General features: G+C 47.9%; 7 protein-coding genes across 7 annotated transcripts; 4 read left to right on the top strand and 3 right to left on the bottom strand.

Moving 5' to 3' along the window:
• Positions 1-548: 548 nt before the first annotated feature.
• EV420DRAFT_1541764 (uncharacterized protein) lies at positions 549-7,226 on the bottom strand. The gene is made up of 27 exons (XM_060473130.1): positions 7,032-7,226; positions 6,559-6,985; positions 5,916-6,508; positions 5,749-5,863; positions 5,206-5,693; positions 5,028-5,155; positions 4,845-4,980; positions 4,751-4,795; positions 4,492-4,624; positions 4,183-4,438; positions 4,020-4,129; positions 3,742-3,968; positions 3,614-3,689; positions 3,282-3,564; positions 3,056-3,227; positions 2,992-3,008; positions 2,818-2,944; positions 2,706-2,767; positions 2,430-2,643; positions 2,347-2,372; positions 2,005-2,293; positions 1,678-1,894; positions 1,503-1,628; positions 1,201-1,447; positions 967-1,079; positions 887-910; positions 549-836 (listed from the first exon to the last, which is right to left on the bottom strand). Exons 1-27 carry the CDS (start codon positions 7,142-7,144, stop codon positions 720-722), a joined length of 4,881 nt encoding a protein of 1,626 aa, XP_060331244.1. The 5' UTR covers positions 7,145-7,226; the 3' UTR covers positions 549-719.
• A 1,672-nt stretch (positions 7,227-8,898) lies between these two features.
• Positions 8,899-10,011, bottom strand: EV420DRAFT_1270113 (uncharacterized protein; the record flags this gene model as incomplete). Its single annotated transcript, XM_060467545.1, has 4 exons — positions 8,899-9,150; positions 9,192-9,272; positions 9,400-9,789; positions 9,883-10,011. 4 exons carry the CDS (start codon positions 10,009-10,011, stop codon positions 8,899-8,901), a joined length of 852 nt encoding a protein of 283 aa, XP_060331243.1.
• An 875-nt stretch (positions 10,012-10,886) lies between these two features.
• EV420DRAFT_1541762 (uncharacterized protein) lies at positions 10,887-11,512 on the top strand. Its single transcript, XM_060473129.1, has 3 exons — positions 10,887-10,992; positions 11,041-11,273; positions 11,323-11,512. The coding sequence occupies exons 1-3, from the start codon at positions 10,940-10,942 to the stop codon at positions 11,376-11,378; spliced, it is 342 nt and encodes a 113-aa protein (XP_060331242.1). The 5' UTR covers positions 10,887-10,939; the 3' UTR covers positions 11,379-11,512.
• A 130-nt stretch (positions 11,513-11,642) lies between these two features.
• Positions 11,643-12,609, bottom strand: EV420DRAFT_1541759 (emp24/gp25L/p24 family/GOLD-domain-containing protein). Its single transcript, XM_060473128.1, has 4 exons — positions 12,197-12,609; positions 12,068-12,146; positions 11,884-12,014; positions 11,643-11,826 (listed from the first exon to the last, which is right to left on the bottom strand). The coding sequence occupies exons 1-4, from the start codon at positions 12,543-12,545 to the stop codon at positions 11,705-11,707; spliced, it is 681 nt and encodes a 226-aa protein (XP_060331241.1). The 5' UTR covers positions 12,546-12,609; the 3' UTR covers positions 11,643-11,704.
• On the top strand, positions 12,583-14,631 carry EV420DRAFT_344739 (uncharacterized protein). The gene is made up of 2 exons (XM_060481786.1): positions 12,583-12,959; positions 13,011-14,631. Exons 1-2 carry the CDS (start codon positions 12,704-12,706, stop codon positions 14,543-14,545), a joined length of 1,791 nt encoding a protein of 596 aa, XP_060331240.1. The 5' UTR covers positions 12,583-12,703; the 3' UTR covers positions 14,546-14,631.
• Positions 14,632-14,952: 321 nt separating this feature from the next.
• On the top strand, positions 14,953-16,253 carry EV420DRAFT_344741 (uncharacterized protein). The gene is made up of 2 exons (XM_060481787.1): positions 14,953-16,041; positions 16,099-16,253. Exon 1 carries the CDS (start codon positions 15,344-15,346, stop codon positions 16,022-16,024), a length of 681 nt encoding a protein of 226 aa, XP_060331238.1. The 5' UTR covers positions 14,953-15,343; the 3' UTR covers positions 16,025-16,041; positions 16,099-16,253.
• EV420DRAFT_1245813 (uncharacterized protein) lies at positions 14,967-15,251 on the top strand (the record flags this gene model as incomplete). Its single annotated transcript, XM_060466688.1, has 1 exon — positions 14,967-15,251. A coding segment is annotated over one exon (285 nt), but the record flags the coding sequence as incomplete, so codon positions are not given.
• Positions 16,254-17,827: the final 1,574 nt, after the last annotated feature.

Raw genomic sequence — 17,827 nt, 5'->3', positions numbered from 1 at the left:
GGTTTATATGCGCTTCCAAGTCTTTTCAGTGAATTACGAACTTCGGTCGGGGACTACCCAAAGACTTTGTGCAGTCAATCATGGAGCGAGTGTAAATCAGTTGCGATGACTCTTGAAGCTTGATAAACTGAGGCCGCTTTTTGAGCGTCATTACCAACTTTCAGGCCAAGTCAGTAGCTGCAGATCGAGGGCACTCCTTCACTCACCGCAGCACCCAATTCTGGCGTAGATCTCATGGCTCGTGGCCAAGATACGTTGATACGAAAGATGCTTCGAGATTTTTAACTTGGACACCGGCATTGTCGTTCGGCTGGACAGCAACGTTAGATATGGGCGTATCTAGCAAATTAAAAAGTGAACCTTGCTGAGGGGCCTAACGGGCCGACGTACGGTCAACGTATGGTTTGCAGTTCCTCGCTGTCACAACTTCTATACCAGTTTCTGATTTGGAAGAATGCAGTTTCATCCTCTGATAAGCCATAAAATTCTTGCCTCAAGGGGGAAAGACATGATGGTAAGGAGTAAAGACAGGATCACAGCCTGCATATACCACTGATCATGATGCTTATTCATACCTTCATACCTACAACGAACCATACCTCATTCAAAACAAAAGCACCACACTCGTTACTGCTTACATCTATTCTCAACGATTCAGAGCTCAACATACAAATGCACTCGCAGATACTGTCTAAATGAATGGAGCATACATTCTATGACTACTTACGTTGCTCCGCCATAGCGTTCAAGATGTCCTTGTCAGCGGACTCGTTCACTAGGGACTTCAGCTTGCCGTTCGGGTTGGCTAGTAGATTCTTGGGCGAATCAAACTCCACCTGCGAGATGGAAATCAGTCACTATAAGCTACATTTAACAAAGGACTCACGATGTGGCCGGCTTCTAGGACCATCTAGAAAAACACACATTTAGTTACGAAGGTCTGTCTTAGCACCAAGGCATACGCACAATCTTATCGGCGTCCATGATCGTTTGTAGACGATGTGCGACGGTAATCAGCGTCATGTCCGAGCTAACTTCATTCCTTAGCGAAGACTGGATGATCGAATCAGTTTTGTAGTCTGTGTACAGTAAAGTTTGTCAGTATATTCCTTTAGCGCCTCCAGATAACGCCGTTACCGATAGCAGATGTAGCTGGAGCCGATCAGTATGGATAATTAGTTTCATACGACAAAGGCTCACCTTCGTCAAGTATGAGCAGCTTACTTCCCCGGACCAATGCTCGCGCTAGCGCCAAGATTTGCCGTTGACCCACAGATAGGTTGCCACCTCCGCTAGCGATCGTACTGTCCAATGTTATACGGCCTTCTTCCATTTCATTTTGCAGAGAGAAAAGGCCAGCTGCGCGAAGGGCGTCGTTCAATGTGGCATCATCGTATTGGTCGAAAGGATCCAGATTCTGTCGCAAGGTTCCGCTCAAGAGCTCAGGCTATTGAACGCAGAGTTAGAGTACAGAGCAGAGATATCGAGAAACGTGTACGTACCACTTGTGGAATGATGGTTATCTTCGACCTCAGGGTGTCAAGATTGACGGCCGTTGTCGGAACACCATCGTAGTAAACCGTGCCCTCGGTGTAGATGCAGCGAAGTAAGGACAACGTTAAAGAGCTCTGTCAATATTTGAATGAGATGCATTCCTAGACGTAAACCATTTCCAACCTTCCCAGACCCAGTGCGTCCAACTATTCCGATGCGTTCTCCTGACTTGACGGTGAACGACAGATCATGCAGGACCTTTGGACCATCAGGAGAATATCTTGCTGACAAATTTTCCACGCGGAGCTCTCCACTGGTTGGCCAATATGCGGGAGGTTCCCGATCCTTGGAGGATTTCTCTTCTTGTTCTACACTGAGATAGCCCTGTATACGCTCCAGACTGATAAAATATCAGAATGAAGCCGAAACACATAACAGAAAATAATGAACCTGTTGCCTACAAGAAAGAAAATGTTCAAAGCACAGCTTTACGGTGAAACTGGTACAGACAACTTACCCTGAACTTCAAACTGATTCACACAACGAACCCACCAGAGTATCATACCACTAACACCTATTGCCATATTTAAAGAGAAACCAATGTTGAAAGCCTCGGTGTCTTGGAAATAGACTAGATATGCTGCCAGACACGCCGAAAACAGCCCGCCAAGTGCATCAATTCGAATATCGATCCATCGGTTAAGGTTATAAAATGTTCTGGCAGTCCTCGTGTATCTATCGATTCGCGACATAGATTCTTGGATGAACGCATTTTGAGCGCCATAAGCACGGATAGATGCTATATGAATGTTTGAGCTTTGGGTCTTCCCCGGATGATTAGATGGGACGAACTTATGCCAGCAATAGCCGCCCCAAAGCTGTAAAAAGTATTAAATCAGTGCCAGTGGTTTGACTCGCTCTCCGGGTAAACGTACTGTCCCAAAACAGGCGCCTTAGCATTCGACATTTCTCGCTTCACAGAGAGCTGAGCTTTGATATAAACCTGGCCGCACCATGCGCCTAGAATAGCTACAAGGATACCGGGGAATAAGAATATGGGAGTGAACGCCACAATTGCGGCAAATTTAATCAGCATTGCCAAGGTCAATTCGGAAACAGCAAACAAGAGCCCGGCAACCGGGTTATCAACTGCAGAGGAAATGTCGTTTGATAAGAGCATAGTTAATACTGAAGAGAAACTTAAGTCATACCAGCTCGGATGTCCTGTGTGCATCTAGTAATAATCCGCGAGGTCGGCGTAGTGTCCAGCCATCTAATGTATATTCAGGTCTCGCAAGTACAGGGAATAGAAGGGATTCATACCGCAATGTCGTCCCCAGGATTGACTCGATCAGCTTCTGGTTTATTGTCCGAGATGCCCGGACAGCACCGAAAACGAACACAACATAGGCAACGATATAAAATAGGAACGTGCATAGCAGAAGCAAACCTAATGGTGGCATTAGTAATTGACGGAGGATAAGGCAATGTTCATACCATAGACACCGATGTAGCTACAAAAGTTGTCAATGCCGATCCACGAATTATGGTAGTAACTTACTAGAATACATTAACCTCTGACGGATCACGGTCTCCGTCGTACTGTGACGCCCAGTAGCCCAGGAACCACGTTTGGGCCGTGATCAGAACTTCTTGCATGATATACGAGCCAACGAATATTACAAAGAATAGCATCGTATGATTGCCCCCCAAAGCAGTAAGATAGAGTTTGACTGAATGGCCATGACATGTTAGAAGGATTAAATAAACAGCTTGACAATACTTACGCGATGGCCAGCTGATATGTCCCTCTTGAATCTCTTCAGCCACGATCAGTTTACCGTCGGACTTCTTGTCCTTGACGGGGTCTCCTCCGGCGTCTTCTTCTGCGTCCTCGGCATCGATCTCTTCATCAACTTTATGCAGCGCCTCTTCATCTTGTTGTGCCTCCTTGGCAAGGACTCGGTCATGAGACAGCGCACTTGAAAGCGATCCTTGACTCGCAACACGTCCATCTTTCAATGATACGACGAATTGGGCTATTGGCTCAGCCATAGCGATATTGTGCGTCTAGTGTATGATCAGACCAATATCAAATGATTTTACGGACCATACCAACCACTAAGATGACAGTTCTGTCTTTGATCAAGTCGCCCTTGAAGCATTTGTCAATAATCCACTTCGACGTATGGACACTGTAACGCAAGTTTGAGGATGAAAATTCAGTTTACTAGACTGGAAACCTACTCAAGAGCAGCCAACACATCATCCAAAAGGATGATATCTGCCTTGGAATAGACCGCTCTGGCAAGAGTCACTCGCGCCTTCTGTCCGCCACTCAGCGTAAGTCCTTTTTCTCCTACCTCGGTTTGATCACCCGCGTCGAACAGGGTCAAGTCTCGCTCCAAACCGCATTGACGAATAACTTTCTTGTAGCGCTGCTCATCAAACTCGGCGCCGAAAAGAATGTTTTCCTGTACATACGGACGTCAAAATCCGCCCTCTGTTTTAAGTTGAAGTCTTACCTTGATGGTCGAATTGAGGACCCAAGATTCTTGTGCCGCGTACGCTACGCCTCCTTCACACGGCAGATTAAACCACGAACCAGGACCTGAAGGGATATAATGCATTTCGCCTGATGAAATCAATAAGAAACCTTCTATGCGACAAGTCATACTAGTCCCTCACCAAGTAGCGCCATAAGCAGCGAAGTCTTCCCGGACCCAGTAGGTCCAATGACGAGATTGATGCAGTTCTTGTGGAAAGCCAGCTCCTCTTCAATACGTAGGAGGAACTGTCGCCCGGAAGGGGTAGCAGAGCCATTAACGTCATTCGACCAGGAGAATGCCGCTTTACAGAAGCCGATAACGTCGTTTGTTGGGATTTCGGTGGGAATAATTGGTGTATCGGATGTTTTGGCGGAGTAGTTGTCAAGCAGTTCGGTCTATGATGGACGGTTCAATCAGTTTGGGGGATCACGTAGGATGAACAGCGCACATTATGCATGAAATCTGTTAATCGATCCAGAGAGACTTTTCCGGCTGCGCTCATAGTGACAGTGTAGAGTAACCTATGCAGTTGGCCCGAGAACATATCGAATATAGCCATGCTGGAGAAAACCTTCGCGGAACTCAATTGTTGTTTCATGATAACGGTCTGAAGGGATGGTAAGTAATTTCCGACTACTAACAAAGAGACTGACACTAGGGATATGTTAGTGAGTGTTGTCAGAGTGAGTCAACGATGAGATACTTACTAAGTAGCGTAAGTCGCCATCATCGTTAACACGGGGATAAGGAAGCTAAGTGTTCAGTGTTAGAGTATTCAGAGGCAGATTCAATCAGACTAACTTTATGAGACCACTCAATAGGTCAAGAAGTTGTCTTCTCCTAATCCACACAAGCTCTTCCTCCCTTTTGCTCGAAATGCGTTCATTCATCTTGCGTTCCCAACCAAACAATTTGACCATACGGAGAACATTGACGACTAGAAAGTCTTCAGCTTAATTGAGGGATGATATAGGTGCCACCTACTTTCCGTAACGGCCTGGACCCGCGCGTCTGTTTTCTTCAGTGTGGCCGCTTGGACGTCCTGCGTAAGCTTGGCAAGGAATCCGGGTGCAGGGAACATCAGAATAATGACAGCCAGACCGACAAATGCACTGGAGATGAGGTAAGTATCGGTATCAACTACACATACCGACAGACTCACCTCCAACCCAGAATTACGTACAAGAATACCACACACAAGATAAGTTGCAGCGGAACAAAAATAAGTAAGCGTATGAAGTCTCGACTGTCAGCAATGTTCGCTAGATCAGTAGTAACCAGGTTGTTGATCTTCCCGACAAGATTCTTCGCCTCATCATCGGCACTTGAAGATGAGTCTTTTGAAGGTTTCGATGTCGATTCTGTCGCATCATCTGTCGATTTGATACTGGGCGAGCCTCCTTGTAAAGTTTCCTCTCTCGAATGATCTGCGTCAGCTTCGGTGGGACTGCGTGAATGCAAGGTCGCGTCGGTGTCGCTCGAACTTTCAGCCACGTGAGCCATTGAATCTATTGGGGATGGCGTTGATACATCGCTTGCAGGTTGAGATGAAGTTGGCGAACTACGAGTCTCGGCCTTCATGCGAATACGAAGCGCGTGCTCGAAGACAAGCTGTGTTACGATACCTTCGCAACGAACGAGACACCGAGTCTGTAGACCGATCATTATTCTATGAATATCTAGGAGGGGAATATAGAGAACTCACGGCAATAAAAATATACCAATCGAAGGATATTGATGTTGTTATAGGTCCTACAAACAACCAAACGATCCATAGCCACGGACGGTATAGTGAATCCTTTCCTCCGGTCTCAAGGTAGCTGTATGGGATGTGTTCAATGATAATCAAGGTTCGGTCGGAGAAATACATACTGTAATAGACGATTGATGCCGATGGGTGCGGCGAATTCAGCACTCAGTTGGACGATCATAATAGCAACCAAAGCGACATAATCCCAAGCGAAGATACGCATTAAACCGAAAAACAAATGGCGCTTCTTGGCCCCAGTGAAAATATCCAAATACTTGAATGAACGGGCCTTGAGAGTTTTGGACGCGTCGTAGTCCGCGAGAGGCGGGAGTTGGTCATACGGTAAATGGGCCACACGATAAGCCGCCTTGACGACAGGATCCATCCAGAAGTACAAGATCAATGAGATGAGAGGAGTCGTCTGCTCAGGATGGGGTATCGGGAATGGATCATTGGGATTAACGGGGATATATTCCCTCGGGATAAACAAGGGGACCACAATTCCAGTGAACAGAAGCACAGCGATCTTAGTCCACAGAATCCATCCCTCAGATGCGTCCCGTGGGATGTTAGTGAATGTAGCCAATGGCGCAATATCGCGGTAAACGTATACACCTGCAGTGACAACCAGAACGGCATTCAAGTGCTTTGTCGCAATATGACTCCACTTTCTCCTCGCAGTAACAGAGATGATGGCCAATAGGAACGCATACAGCTGGCACTCGTGTTAGAGGTCTCTGATTAGAGATAGGAAAGAAAACATACGAAGGTCAGGCACAGACTTGCCGCGAGCCACTCTTTTGGCTTAAGCCACCTATCACCACGGGGCTTTTTCTTGTGCTTCTTACCCCACTTACCCGAGGTTTCTAATTCGTTCTCCTCGACGTCAAGAACTAGGGTTGCAATGGAGAGCACCAACAATACAAGACATCCAGCTAGCCTCAGAACGCGATAGGTGAATATCTTTGCGCCTCCATTCTGCGAGATGTGTTCCTTCAAGTCCTGGAAATATCCTGCTGGTTGAATGACAGCTTCTGCTTCTTGAGGCTCCTCATCTGTGACTACAGGGGCGTCTTTAGACATCCAGAAGAGTCGCTTTACTCTTCGCGAGGAGAAGACGATCTGCAGTAAGAGAATGACGGCAGAGGCGATTGCAGCGTATAACGGGATGATAAAGGTGTCAGTTAACCATCTGCAGAGGAATAAACCCAAAATCTGGAGGCCGTTCGCAAAATGACTCACTTCTTTTTGACTGGATCACAATATCCATAAAGATTGAAGCGTCCATAACAATCTGGGATCCATCTGGCACATTCGTCAGCGGCCCAAAGGAAAGAATTGGAGGCGTCATTTCACGATGATGACAGTTGTTGGCAGACGATGCCCGAGAGCAGGACGCTCGTGAGTATATCCGAGGCACAGTGCGGGGAAAGGGAAGGTTGCCGATAAACGTAATAATTGAAATCATCAACTTATCTCACGAATTCCCATCATGTTGAAGCACATGGTGTTGCTGTCAAGCCTGTTACATACAATCGCGTTACGGTACGCGAGAGTCACACCCCAAAATTTGGATCCGTGCAGCAAGTATCTTTGGCGACCAAGTACCAGAACCGCTGAAAACGCGTGTTCGTCTTTCACCACCTGAAATTTTGGCTGCTAGGATGTGTCGATTCGCCGGCGCTTATCAAAATGCAGTAACTTTGTTCGGATGGAACTCGTGCTTTGCACGAGGAACAAAGGAACACGCGTGCTTCGCTATCAAGGCTGTGATCCTTGATAGGTAAAACGGGAAAGCTAGCGCGTAAATTGTATTGAACCATGCGACCTGAGCCTCGAGGAGACGAGTGACTTGATTTTAGATTCGAGAAGTTGGCGCTAAAAAGTTCCCTGCTAACCGAAGAGGCCAATGCATTAACCGTGCTATGTGGAGAAACTGGGCTGATGTGTCACGGTGATGGTGATATCATATGGCGACGACGTGCGCGTCATTCGGCGACAGCCAATACAATCGGTTATTTAAAAGTGGTTCACGCATAGAAAACAAGACGCGATCTCGGGCATGCCCCTCTGCCAGTCGCGAACTCGCGGTCCATATGATGAGCGCCCTCCACTGTATCGGAAATGAGACAATTTCTACTTGCGGTCACCTGATCCACCGTAGTCTCAGCCACTGACGCGCAGCTACCGACGAGGTCTGTTTATACTGGTGGAAATCGTATCTGTATATAAGCGGTCTGCCATCTTTAGAATATTGCAATGGAACTCAGCGCAGCGGGAGAGGCGCAAACGCGCTATTCAGACGAGCAACACTGAAATGCAATTTACCTCCTATTCACGTTGGTCGAAAGCAGATTGCCTGCTGGCTTCAGAGGATGCTTTACAAACTGCCATTTAGTACCCATGCAAAATACACGATGAAACCCAAGAAGTAATTAATCATTAAAGGCAAAAGCAGACTAGACTGTTTGGGTATCAATGCCAGGGAGGATCATAAGGCGTGGAAGACGAAGTCTCTGGTTGATTCGGAGAAAATAGTGGTGCGTATGGGGCTGGTGGCGACCTATTGCTAGGATTGTCGAACAGAGTGTATGCGTCAACAACGGGGAAATAGCTGCTGCTGCTATGTCGTACGTGCCGCTCCTCGAGAGTTTGTCGAGGAGAAGGAAGAGGACGATAGGGTCTGGACATCTGGGTAACAGCTTCGGGACTCGGGGATGCTCCACCAAGTAATGACTGAGACTCAGTTATATTATAACTGGAATGCCTTGCATGCGACGGTGCTTGGTTGGGAGAATACAAAGGATATGGAGTTACCAGCGGCGTGTCACTTAAGCTATTCGTCGTACCCGAAAGGGCGAATGAATCTGCCGATATGAGCCTTCCGTGCTTTCCCTCGAACAGCGGGTTTTGTACCGTAGAGAAATCCAGCGTTGGCTGGCACATGATCCTCCATGGGTTTCTGTGTCCTGTAAAAATGAAGACAATTCCATTCCATATTGAAGAAGGAAGCTGTCGTAGGTACCCTCCTATGTCAGCTCTTGTCTTCCAAGCGAGAACGCACACCGCATAAATAGGTTCGAGAGCGACTGTAGCGGCAAGAAGCTAAGAATGTTGGATTAATGAATTTGAATGAATACGGAGCAAGAAATTACTCGCCTGGCCGAAACCGAGGGGATCATAATTGATTCGTGGTTCATAAGAGAGCGATTCGTGAAAGTTGGCAAGAAGCTTATAATAGTAGAAATCCATGTCGACGATCCATATCTTGAGCGTCCCAGCCCAGCACATGTAGGCAAGCGATATACAAAGGAAAATAGTCCAAGGATGTGAGCGTGTGATGACGATCCTAGAGCCCTAGTTTCAGAAGCAAGACAGTGATTATCCAGTGATTAAACTGACCATTGAGAAACAAAAAAGGAACGAAGAGCGAACCACGTCGTCTGAACCCATCGGAAGCTGTGCCAAGGAATCACCTTCTTCATATGTCTCCGATATTTATTGCGGATGTCCGAGAAGTAGCGAAAAGCATAGATGAGATAGAATAGGGGCAACATCGGGAGGAAGTAGATCGTTATCTCCAGTGCTTTTGCTGCGGTGACGGACCGATAGAAAAACCCATCCTATAAAGGTGGGTGACGCACAAGTCTCGCCCTCGAAGACTTTGGCGAAATATATAAGAAGGTCCAGGACGATCCAAAGAACAAGCATAAGTGTGGTGAGGGCGCCGACCATGATTTTGGATTTTCCAAGGCGATCATAAAGAGTATTGCTTTTCTTCAGGCAAACACGCAGGGTCGAGTATAGGAAATAGATGGAGAGAGGAGAGACGGTTATAGAGAGAGCGAAATGTGCATCGGCCATGGAGAGATTTCCTCGCGCCATACCGATGAATGTGACGAGCAGGATACTGTACACCTGCAAGAGCACCACGCCCACAGCTTCCGTCACATCATCAGGAGACCACTTGACCAGGATAGCTGTAGGATAATCAAGCTGAGGAGCACACAGCCTGAACAATTACACACCTAACATAACGTTGGCAATGAAAGCTACATTCAAAGACGCGGTTAGTTTTAACGATATCACAACCGATGATAACTCATCAGAAAGCCTGACTGCATACCCTTGCATGTCCGGGTCACGGTTACTGCGAGCGACACATCCAAGGTAGGCGGCAGCCTCCACGAGCTGTGGGCTCACCGTCGAATTCGACATGTCATAAATCCTACGAAAGTCATTGATTAGACCTGCGAAGTGTCCGCGGAGCCTGATCTGCGTACCCTTCTCCAGCACCTGAGGAATATAGGATGAGAGGAGGAAGCGGAACAGTAAAGGGGACATGGGCACCAGAGTTATATATCGCGCGCGCCAAGCTTCACTGAAACCGTCAATGTTGACGCGTGCGGCAGGAAGCTTCTTGGCATCGTTGAAGTTGAATACAATGATCGAATCTGGTGTAAAACGGAGCGGATGAATCCCCTTCGTGTAGAATAATTTAATGAAATAAATATTTCTCAGACTGGTTTGATCACAGCCTTCTCTTCGACAGAACGAACGATCCTGAAGACGAGGACAAAGAGCTGTGCAACTGTTAAACACCACTCGATCAAACGAAGACTAAAATCACTTACAACGCATCTTTTGCTTCCGTTGCCACATCTGCGAGAGTACACGATGATTTCTGAGAGGTACGACGGCTACCGTACGCTGGAAAGAGCGCTGGACATGTCGCAGTACTGAGAACGGACCTCGGTGAAGGAAGGAAGTCGATTTTATTAATCGCCAGTGCTCCTGAACAAAAAAAAAACGTGAACTGTTCTTGAAAGATCAACGTCAGACAGCCGGTCTTCATCTCTGAGACTTACTCAAGGACTCACGAAGCGAACATTCCGAAAGGGAACGGCACAGCATAATACGCGGAGTCCTTCCCCCTTGCTGTCGTCATAAAAACCATCGTCATAGGGGAATAGTAAACGAATTACTCCAACTCTGTGAGCGGAATGACGCATAACAACAGTTAGTTATGACGTCTGCGTGGTGATCTGAGGATATATAAAGCGAGCTCATTCGCATCAACATTATCATCAATTCACTCACCAAGACTCCAATTTCTGAACAACTCTCTCAACTTAATAAATCCAATATGTCTTCAATCAACAATGGAAACACTGGCTCCACTGGTTCCGGCGAGCCTAAGTGAGTACTGTTCCTACTTTATACTACCTTATTCTGACTTTTCTGCAGTAAGGCCACTGGTCAATACCACTCCGTGAAGGGCACCGTTGTTGAGGCCGTCGGGAACCTTACGGGCGCCCAAACGTGGCAGCAATCAGGCAAGGAAGAACATGCAACCGGCGAGGCAGAGTACAATGCCGCTCAAGCCAAGAACTGGGCTGAAGGTGCTGCTGACCGAGTGGAGGGCAAGAAGGACTCCGTTGTTGGGGCCGTTTTTGGCGACAAGTCCCAGCAAGCTCAGGGTGTGCAGGATTCCACATCCCACATTCAGAATGCTAACATGATGGCTAGGCAACTTGAAGCACGATAAGGGTCAAGCTCAACAAGACGCAAACTCATGGGCGTAAATAATAGGAAGCGGGAGAGCAGACGTTTCGAGGAAGTTGAAATATTAACCATTTTGTATATTATCTATCATTAATGCTCGTTCATGAACTCGAATGCTCTCAAGGAAGAGAACACGCACACAATGATTTTTTTACATCGCGCAAAGTTGAAAAGATGCAGCTCTGTTATTCCCACTCCATCTGAAACAGGGACTAGTAAGGAATGCTGCAAAGAGTAAGCTCGCATGCTGCTTGAATAATGGTGATCTGAACTTGAGAGAAATTGGCAGAGAGTGTGTGAACCCATCTTTCCATTACAATGAAATACGTCGTAATACAAGCGTGCCTTAATCAATGAGATATTTGCGCTTGAAGAATGCGCGTAGATGCATGATTTGCCACACTCCTAGACCCGTGAGAGAAATAATGGTAAACCAGGCGAAATTCTGGACGCGTTGGTTGGTGGAAGCTGAAAAGAAATATCAAAACTTCTGATACGAAGAAGCACGCTATCATAGATACGCACTATTAGTGTCCGTGAACCGCTCTTCCCGCTTTTTGAGATATCCCATCTCATCTACAATTTCCTTCACCAATCCCTCTAGCTTTCGCATTTCAGTTTCAAGTCCGGACAACGACTCTTGGTTCGCAATGGCACTAGAAGAGAAAAGATGAAAGCTTGAACATTAAGATACGTAAAGTGAATGCACTTGTAGTCAACAGCATCAGCGCCGATGTCGACATCCAAGTCGATTATACGGGACGTTTTTGCAGACTCTGACCGTACATCTACCGGTTCGTGAGGCGACGCGCGGAAAGAGAACAAGAGAGAAGCATACCTGGGTCAAGGTAATTCTTGAAACATACTCCTACCTCTCCCTCAGCGTGTGTCGTTATTGCCAACCTCGTCTCTGCATTAATGTTCCTCTTGCTCAAGTAAACATTCTTTTGTGGGCTTGAATCAACAATTTCTATGTCCACCCTCTGCTTATCCCCGGGAGCAACATTCGCGGTGACAATGACCAGCGTGTCGGCGTGTGCTGGATTCCATATGCATTTTGCGGGGGGGTATCGATATGCTTGTAGAGAGAATTTTATGGCGTACGATTCTAGAGGCGCCAGAAGCAGAAAAGACAAGAAGAACAGCCAAGAAACCGCCGAAACCTGTGGGCGACGTGGAGGAGACATCGAGGAGGATATTTACGCTTATTGACTTATCTCCGCGGTGACAAACATATGTCAAACATTGACCTCATTCCTGCCCACCGACATGCAGCAATGGTGCAGCTGTGCAACAGCCTCCCGCCTGCAGGATCTTCCTTGCCTTGACGTTAGCCTCCATCACGATGTCGCGAGTTGCGGACGCAGCACGCATCGCTCCCTACCTCACCCACGCAGTCAGCCACCATGGCCAGGTCACCCTGATACCACCAGATAATGCTGGTCGTGTCCGAAAACCTAAGACAAAGAAGGGCGCCAGAAGGGCAGAAAGGCGAAGGGATGAAGAAGAGATTCGATTTAATGTAGGGCCTAGGCATGGACACGCTAAGCCTTCTGGTCGAACTGCGACTCGACAGCCAAGACACCATCGAGATGACGACGGTATGTTGCGCTTGTTTCTGCGAAATGGTTACGATACTCATTGTCAGATAGAAATGAGTATTCCCGACTACCCTCCACCATCGTTCCTCGAAGCAATTTCGACACCACCCATGTCTGTCTGTCCCAGCACCACGACGCTGGTGACCGCACCTCGACAGACGAACCCTGTCCAAAATTCTCCTCAAAATTCTCCTCCTTCCCCTACTAGTCTGCACTCGGATGCAGACTCGGATGAGTCGCTCGAGATCATTGAAATGACCTCAGTTATTGGAGCGACCGAGAATCAAGCGAACAAACGGTTTCACAGGAGGTGGGCGCCGTCTTCCACGCACAGCGACCCAGTACACAACCGCGGGCGCAGACTGGGCACTGATCGTGCTATCCTAGACTCCGATTCTGACGACGCTGAGCCATCACCGCCACCACCGAGCCGTTCCAGACATCTTTCCCTTTCTCCTTTCCGTCTTTTATCTCCAAAGGCTCCAGCAGCTCAATCAGAGCAACAGAACACTCCGTACCGGTTATCTTCGCCATTCCTGAGGAGCACGACGTCGTTAAGAGCAACAATGTCTTCTACGTCCCTCAGACTTCCGCTGTCGCCGTCATCTTCGCCGCGGGGAGACAGTCCTCTTGGACGCAAGCTATTCTCGAAGGGCAAGGAACACTCGAGGAGCTGTGAAACATTGGACTCTTGGGAGGTGTTAGAATCAGAGATAGAGCCGCCGACGAGCCTGCTATCTGCAGTGGAGGCAGTATCGTCTCCGGATGCGTCGCCTACACACGACCATCCTTTCCCGTCCACAAGTTCTAGCTTTCCACCACGTACACGCCGCCCTCCTCCGCCTCCACCACCACCTCGTCAGGCCATCCATCGGCCTCCTCCCCCGCCGCCCGGAGCTGCACAGCCTCATATTCTTAGCCGGCCCTCATCGCCTCTAGCGTCTCCTATAAATTCTCTAGAGGCGAACGTCGCGCTCACAACCGACCGGAGCAAAGACTCGCCACTACCGCCGGGACCAGTTCCTTCCACGTTTGACGTTGAAGCTTCTGGTCCATCGACCAGCCCAAGTCAATACAGTCCGTCTGCTAATACCGAGTCTCCTGTTCGATCTGCGAGACCATATATGCATCCTTTGTCAACGGCTTCATTTCCTATTTCCCAACAGTCTTCCCCATCATCGGCTGCTCCCTCTCCAGCATCCTCCGAAACACCTACACGCCATCACTATCTTGGAAGACCATTGCCACCCCGTCCTGGGCAGGTAACATCCCAAAATATCCCAGTCCAGCCTGCATTTTGTCCCGAAGACCTTCTCATCGATTTCGACGAATGCACGCCCGTCGTCACGCCCCCCGCTTCCTCCACTTCTGCGCGCGAAGTGACAGACATTGACCTTCTTATGGCAAGCTTGGAGCGCGACGATGTAGCTGATGGGTCGAACTACGACGTGAGATCTCTTGATACTCTTTACTCCGTCCGTCATTCTGACTCTTTCAAAATCAAAGACGTTGTTGCTAGTCTCGGAAATTATGGGGCCCGCCTCCGTCATGCACACTCGATCTTCGCCTCCGCTGCCCATGCCTAAGCTAGGCTGTGTGTCAGTGGAGCGGCGGAGGGTGATGAAAGACGGGAGGGTCAAGTTGAAGCTGGTTTTGTTAGGGAGAAAAGTAGATCGATGTGGAGTCTGTCTAGCGCAGTTCAAGGAGGCTGATAAAGGTGCTGTGAGTCCGAGCTGTGGACATGCCTTTCATGAAGTATGCTTGAGGAAGTGGCTGATAAGGAGTCGGACTTGCCCGATGTGTCGAGAAGTGTTGGGTGGCATGTAGGATGCTGGACATCTCTTGGGAATCTCTTCATTTGGACGGTACTTTGTAGCGTGGTTTGTTGTAGGTTTTTGTATCGATTAGTATGGAAGAATGATTTTGTGGCGGAAGTGCTTTGAGTTATTGCAATTCACTTGAAGTACTACAACCCTACCTACCGACCTACACTTATATGCTACAGGGAAGGGAGTCGCAGCGTCGGTGGCGCTAACGAGACTGTCAAGCTCGGCCTCGGGGATGCCACATAGGTTCATACGCCGGCTATGCACAAGTCTCGTCGCTCCAAGGATGGATTATGGCCTCGGGGTGTGGTACAATCCGGTACGGGTGGGTGAAAGCCGGAGAAAGGGCTCGGTTGGGTTTGCTACAAAACTTGCAAAACCGCAAAGACTGGCGTGTCGGGTAGCGGTGGGCGGGCTGAGGTCGACAGCGACTGAGGCTTTGGACATACACGCTAACTTGCTCCCAGTGACTCACCGCTTGAATCTAGCCGCATTCAAATTTGCCGCTCGATTGTGCACCTTGCCTACCACTCACCCCTTGTATCGAACGGTACAACGATGCAGACACGTGCCTCGTATCACAAGTCCCCGATTCACAACCTATTTGATGCCTTCCCGGAGCTCACAGCCTGCTTCGAACAGATCAGAAGAACCCCAATCCCAACACCGCTAGAGAACGTCCTCAAATTCAACATTGCTGCAAGCAAGGATGAGGCAGAGGAACGGTACAGGAAGCTTCCAACATCAACGGAGAAAATCTTCACAGATGGCTCAGCATTTAAAGCGGGAACCGGGGCGGCCGCATGGCAATTCAAACAGTCCGCCCCGAATGGGGGAGTATTCCGCCACCTTCATCTAGGATCAGACCCAAGGCTGACCAAAGCGCATATACTGCTCGACTCACAAGCAGCACTCCTAGCTATCAAGACGAGAATAACAAAGTCAGGACGCCACCTACTGGAGGAGTTCTATCGGCAGCTGGAGAGGTTGAGGAAGAGATGTCGGTCGCTGGAGATCACGATGATGTGGATCCCAGGACATAGAAAGATAGATGGCAACGAAGAAGCGGACTGGGAGGTGAAAATGGCAGCAGAAAGAAACTCAACACCGCTATTTGATAAGTGCACCATCCTTTCCAAACCAATCCCTCACAGCAAAGCGGTAGTGGTTGCAGCGAAGACCAAGCAAATAACAAGAGAATGGCTAGTGGAATACCAGACTTCCCCAAAAGCACGGTGATGAACCTATAGACTCCTGTGGGTGGAAACACAAAACCTAAGTGCGGTATGTGCTAACAGACATGGAATCTGAAGGATGGTTCTAGCGAGTCTAGTCGGGGCACCTCTGTGCGGTGACTAAAGCCTCCTAAGTTCGGAAAGATAAAGGAATTTCTCTACTAGTAGCGTAGAGGGCGGTAGCGAACTATAAAATTCGCAGGAAGGGAAGTAATTGGGAAAGGGATCCTAGAAGAGGCCCTAAAACGAATCAGTAAACGGACAAGGACTATACCTTGTTCCTGTTGCAACTCTAGCTGCGAGTGCAACGAATAAGAGCTCCAAAGAGGCCGTCCAAGTTCTAGCTGCGAACCCAGAGGCTGTAGCGAATTATTAAACCCGTGCAGTAAGGTTGAATCGAAGTGATGAGGATTGGTCTGATACTCGACGAGACTTTCTCTGGCTGCGAGAAAGAGAAGGCATTGATGGGAGGGATGAAAACGCTGTCCCCTAGCTGCGGAAGCAAGCGAATTTGTTTGCGAAGCAAAGCAATAAAAGAGTTTCCTAGTGGTGGGACTCCTAATTACTTTGCGTAGAAGAGAGGGATGGGTTGTAAGCACAAGTAACCATTAAAGGTTCACCATTGCTTAGAGAAATAAAGGTTCGAGATGAAGTTCTAGCAGCAAAAATTGTCTTTATTGCGCTACTTCAAGGGTGTATGTTGTAGGGTGTAGGTGTTAGAGATCGAAGGTAAGTGTAGAGAATAATCTGGGGTCTCCCTTCTTCGCTTTTTTAACTAATTAGTTAGCTACTTTTTATACTAGTTTGCGAATTAAAGGTTTGTAAGCTACAGTATTCCTTGCTGTGTTGATTTATAACACAAGCGAACTAATTACTGAGTAATAAGACATGATTAACCCTTCCTTACCAATGCTGAGTTGAGCACAGTTGAATCCGCAGGCTACAAGGACTGTGCATTACTGTGCATTGCACCACAAGTAAGCAAGCTTTGTAACAAGTTTACCAAGCAATCCAAGGGATTTGCTTAGCGAATTAAACAGTCTTAGTAAGTTCTAAACCACTGCTGACTGTTGCGAATTAAATAATTCTCTAACTCGTCATCAGGTAGGACTGAGTTATTTCAGGTGGGGTGGCTATGTGCTGGGATCAATGATGGGATTTGATCAATCAGGATCTGCAATCAAAGTGCCTGAAGATCAATGGCTGTGCTCTGATGTAGAAAAGCCTGATAAATCCGCGAATTCTGAGCGCACAGAGCCTAGAGGCTCATCAGCGGTTCACAAAACTAATAGACGGCATGAAGACCTTCCCCTCCAGCCTGCAGAAAGCATATTGAGCCCTGTCACGGCCAGAGGCCAGCATTCTCACACAGCTTCGAACAGCGCACATTGGCCTGAATGCACACCTCTTCCGAATCAACACTGCAGCCTCCCCCAACTGCGGCGTCCCAGAAACTGTCACCCACTACCTCCTTACATGCTCTAAACATCAGGAAAAACGGAAAATCTCTGTAGACCTCTGCCAAATCTCTGTAGGATCGGTAGTGTCAGTACCTTATGTACCTTGCCGGGATTGATCTCCGTATTTGTCTATAGTCATATGACATCAGGTCTTAAAGGTATATATTAATACTTCGCAGTATAAATTAACCTTCATACCTTTAGCCATTTTAAACCAGATTTCTATGAATTTCATGCAGTATAACATCATTGAGCACCAGAAGCCGGATGAAGGCTTTCGTATGACCTCATCACCAGTTAGGATGTTCATTCAGAACTGGTGATGACATCATTACCAGTCTCTTGCC

Source organism: Desarmillaria tabescens, assembly GCF_030435595.1.
Source record: "Desarmillaria tabescens strain CCBAS 213 chromosome Unknown EV420scaffold_16, whole genome shotgun sequence".
In the NCBI taxonomy this organism is placed as follows: domain Eukaryota; kingdom Fungi; phylum Basidiomycota; class Agaricomycetes; order Agaricales; family Physalacriaceae; genus Desarmillaria; species Desarmillaria tabescens.
Note: the sequence above shows the minus strand (reverse complement) of the source record. Positions and strands in the feature narration are given on the sequence as shown.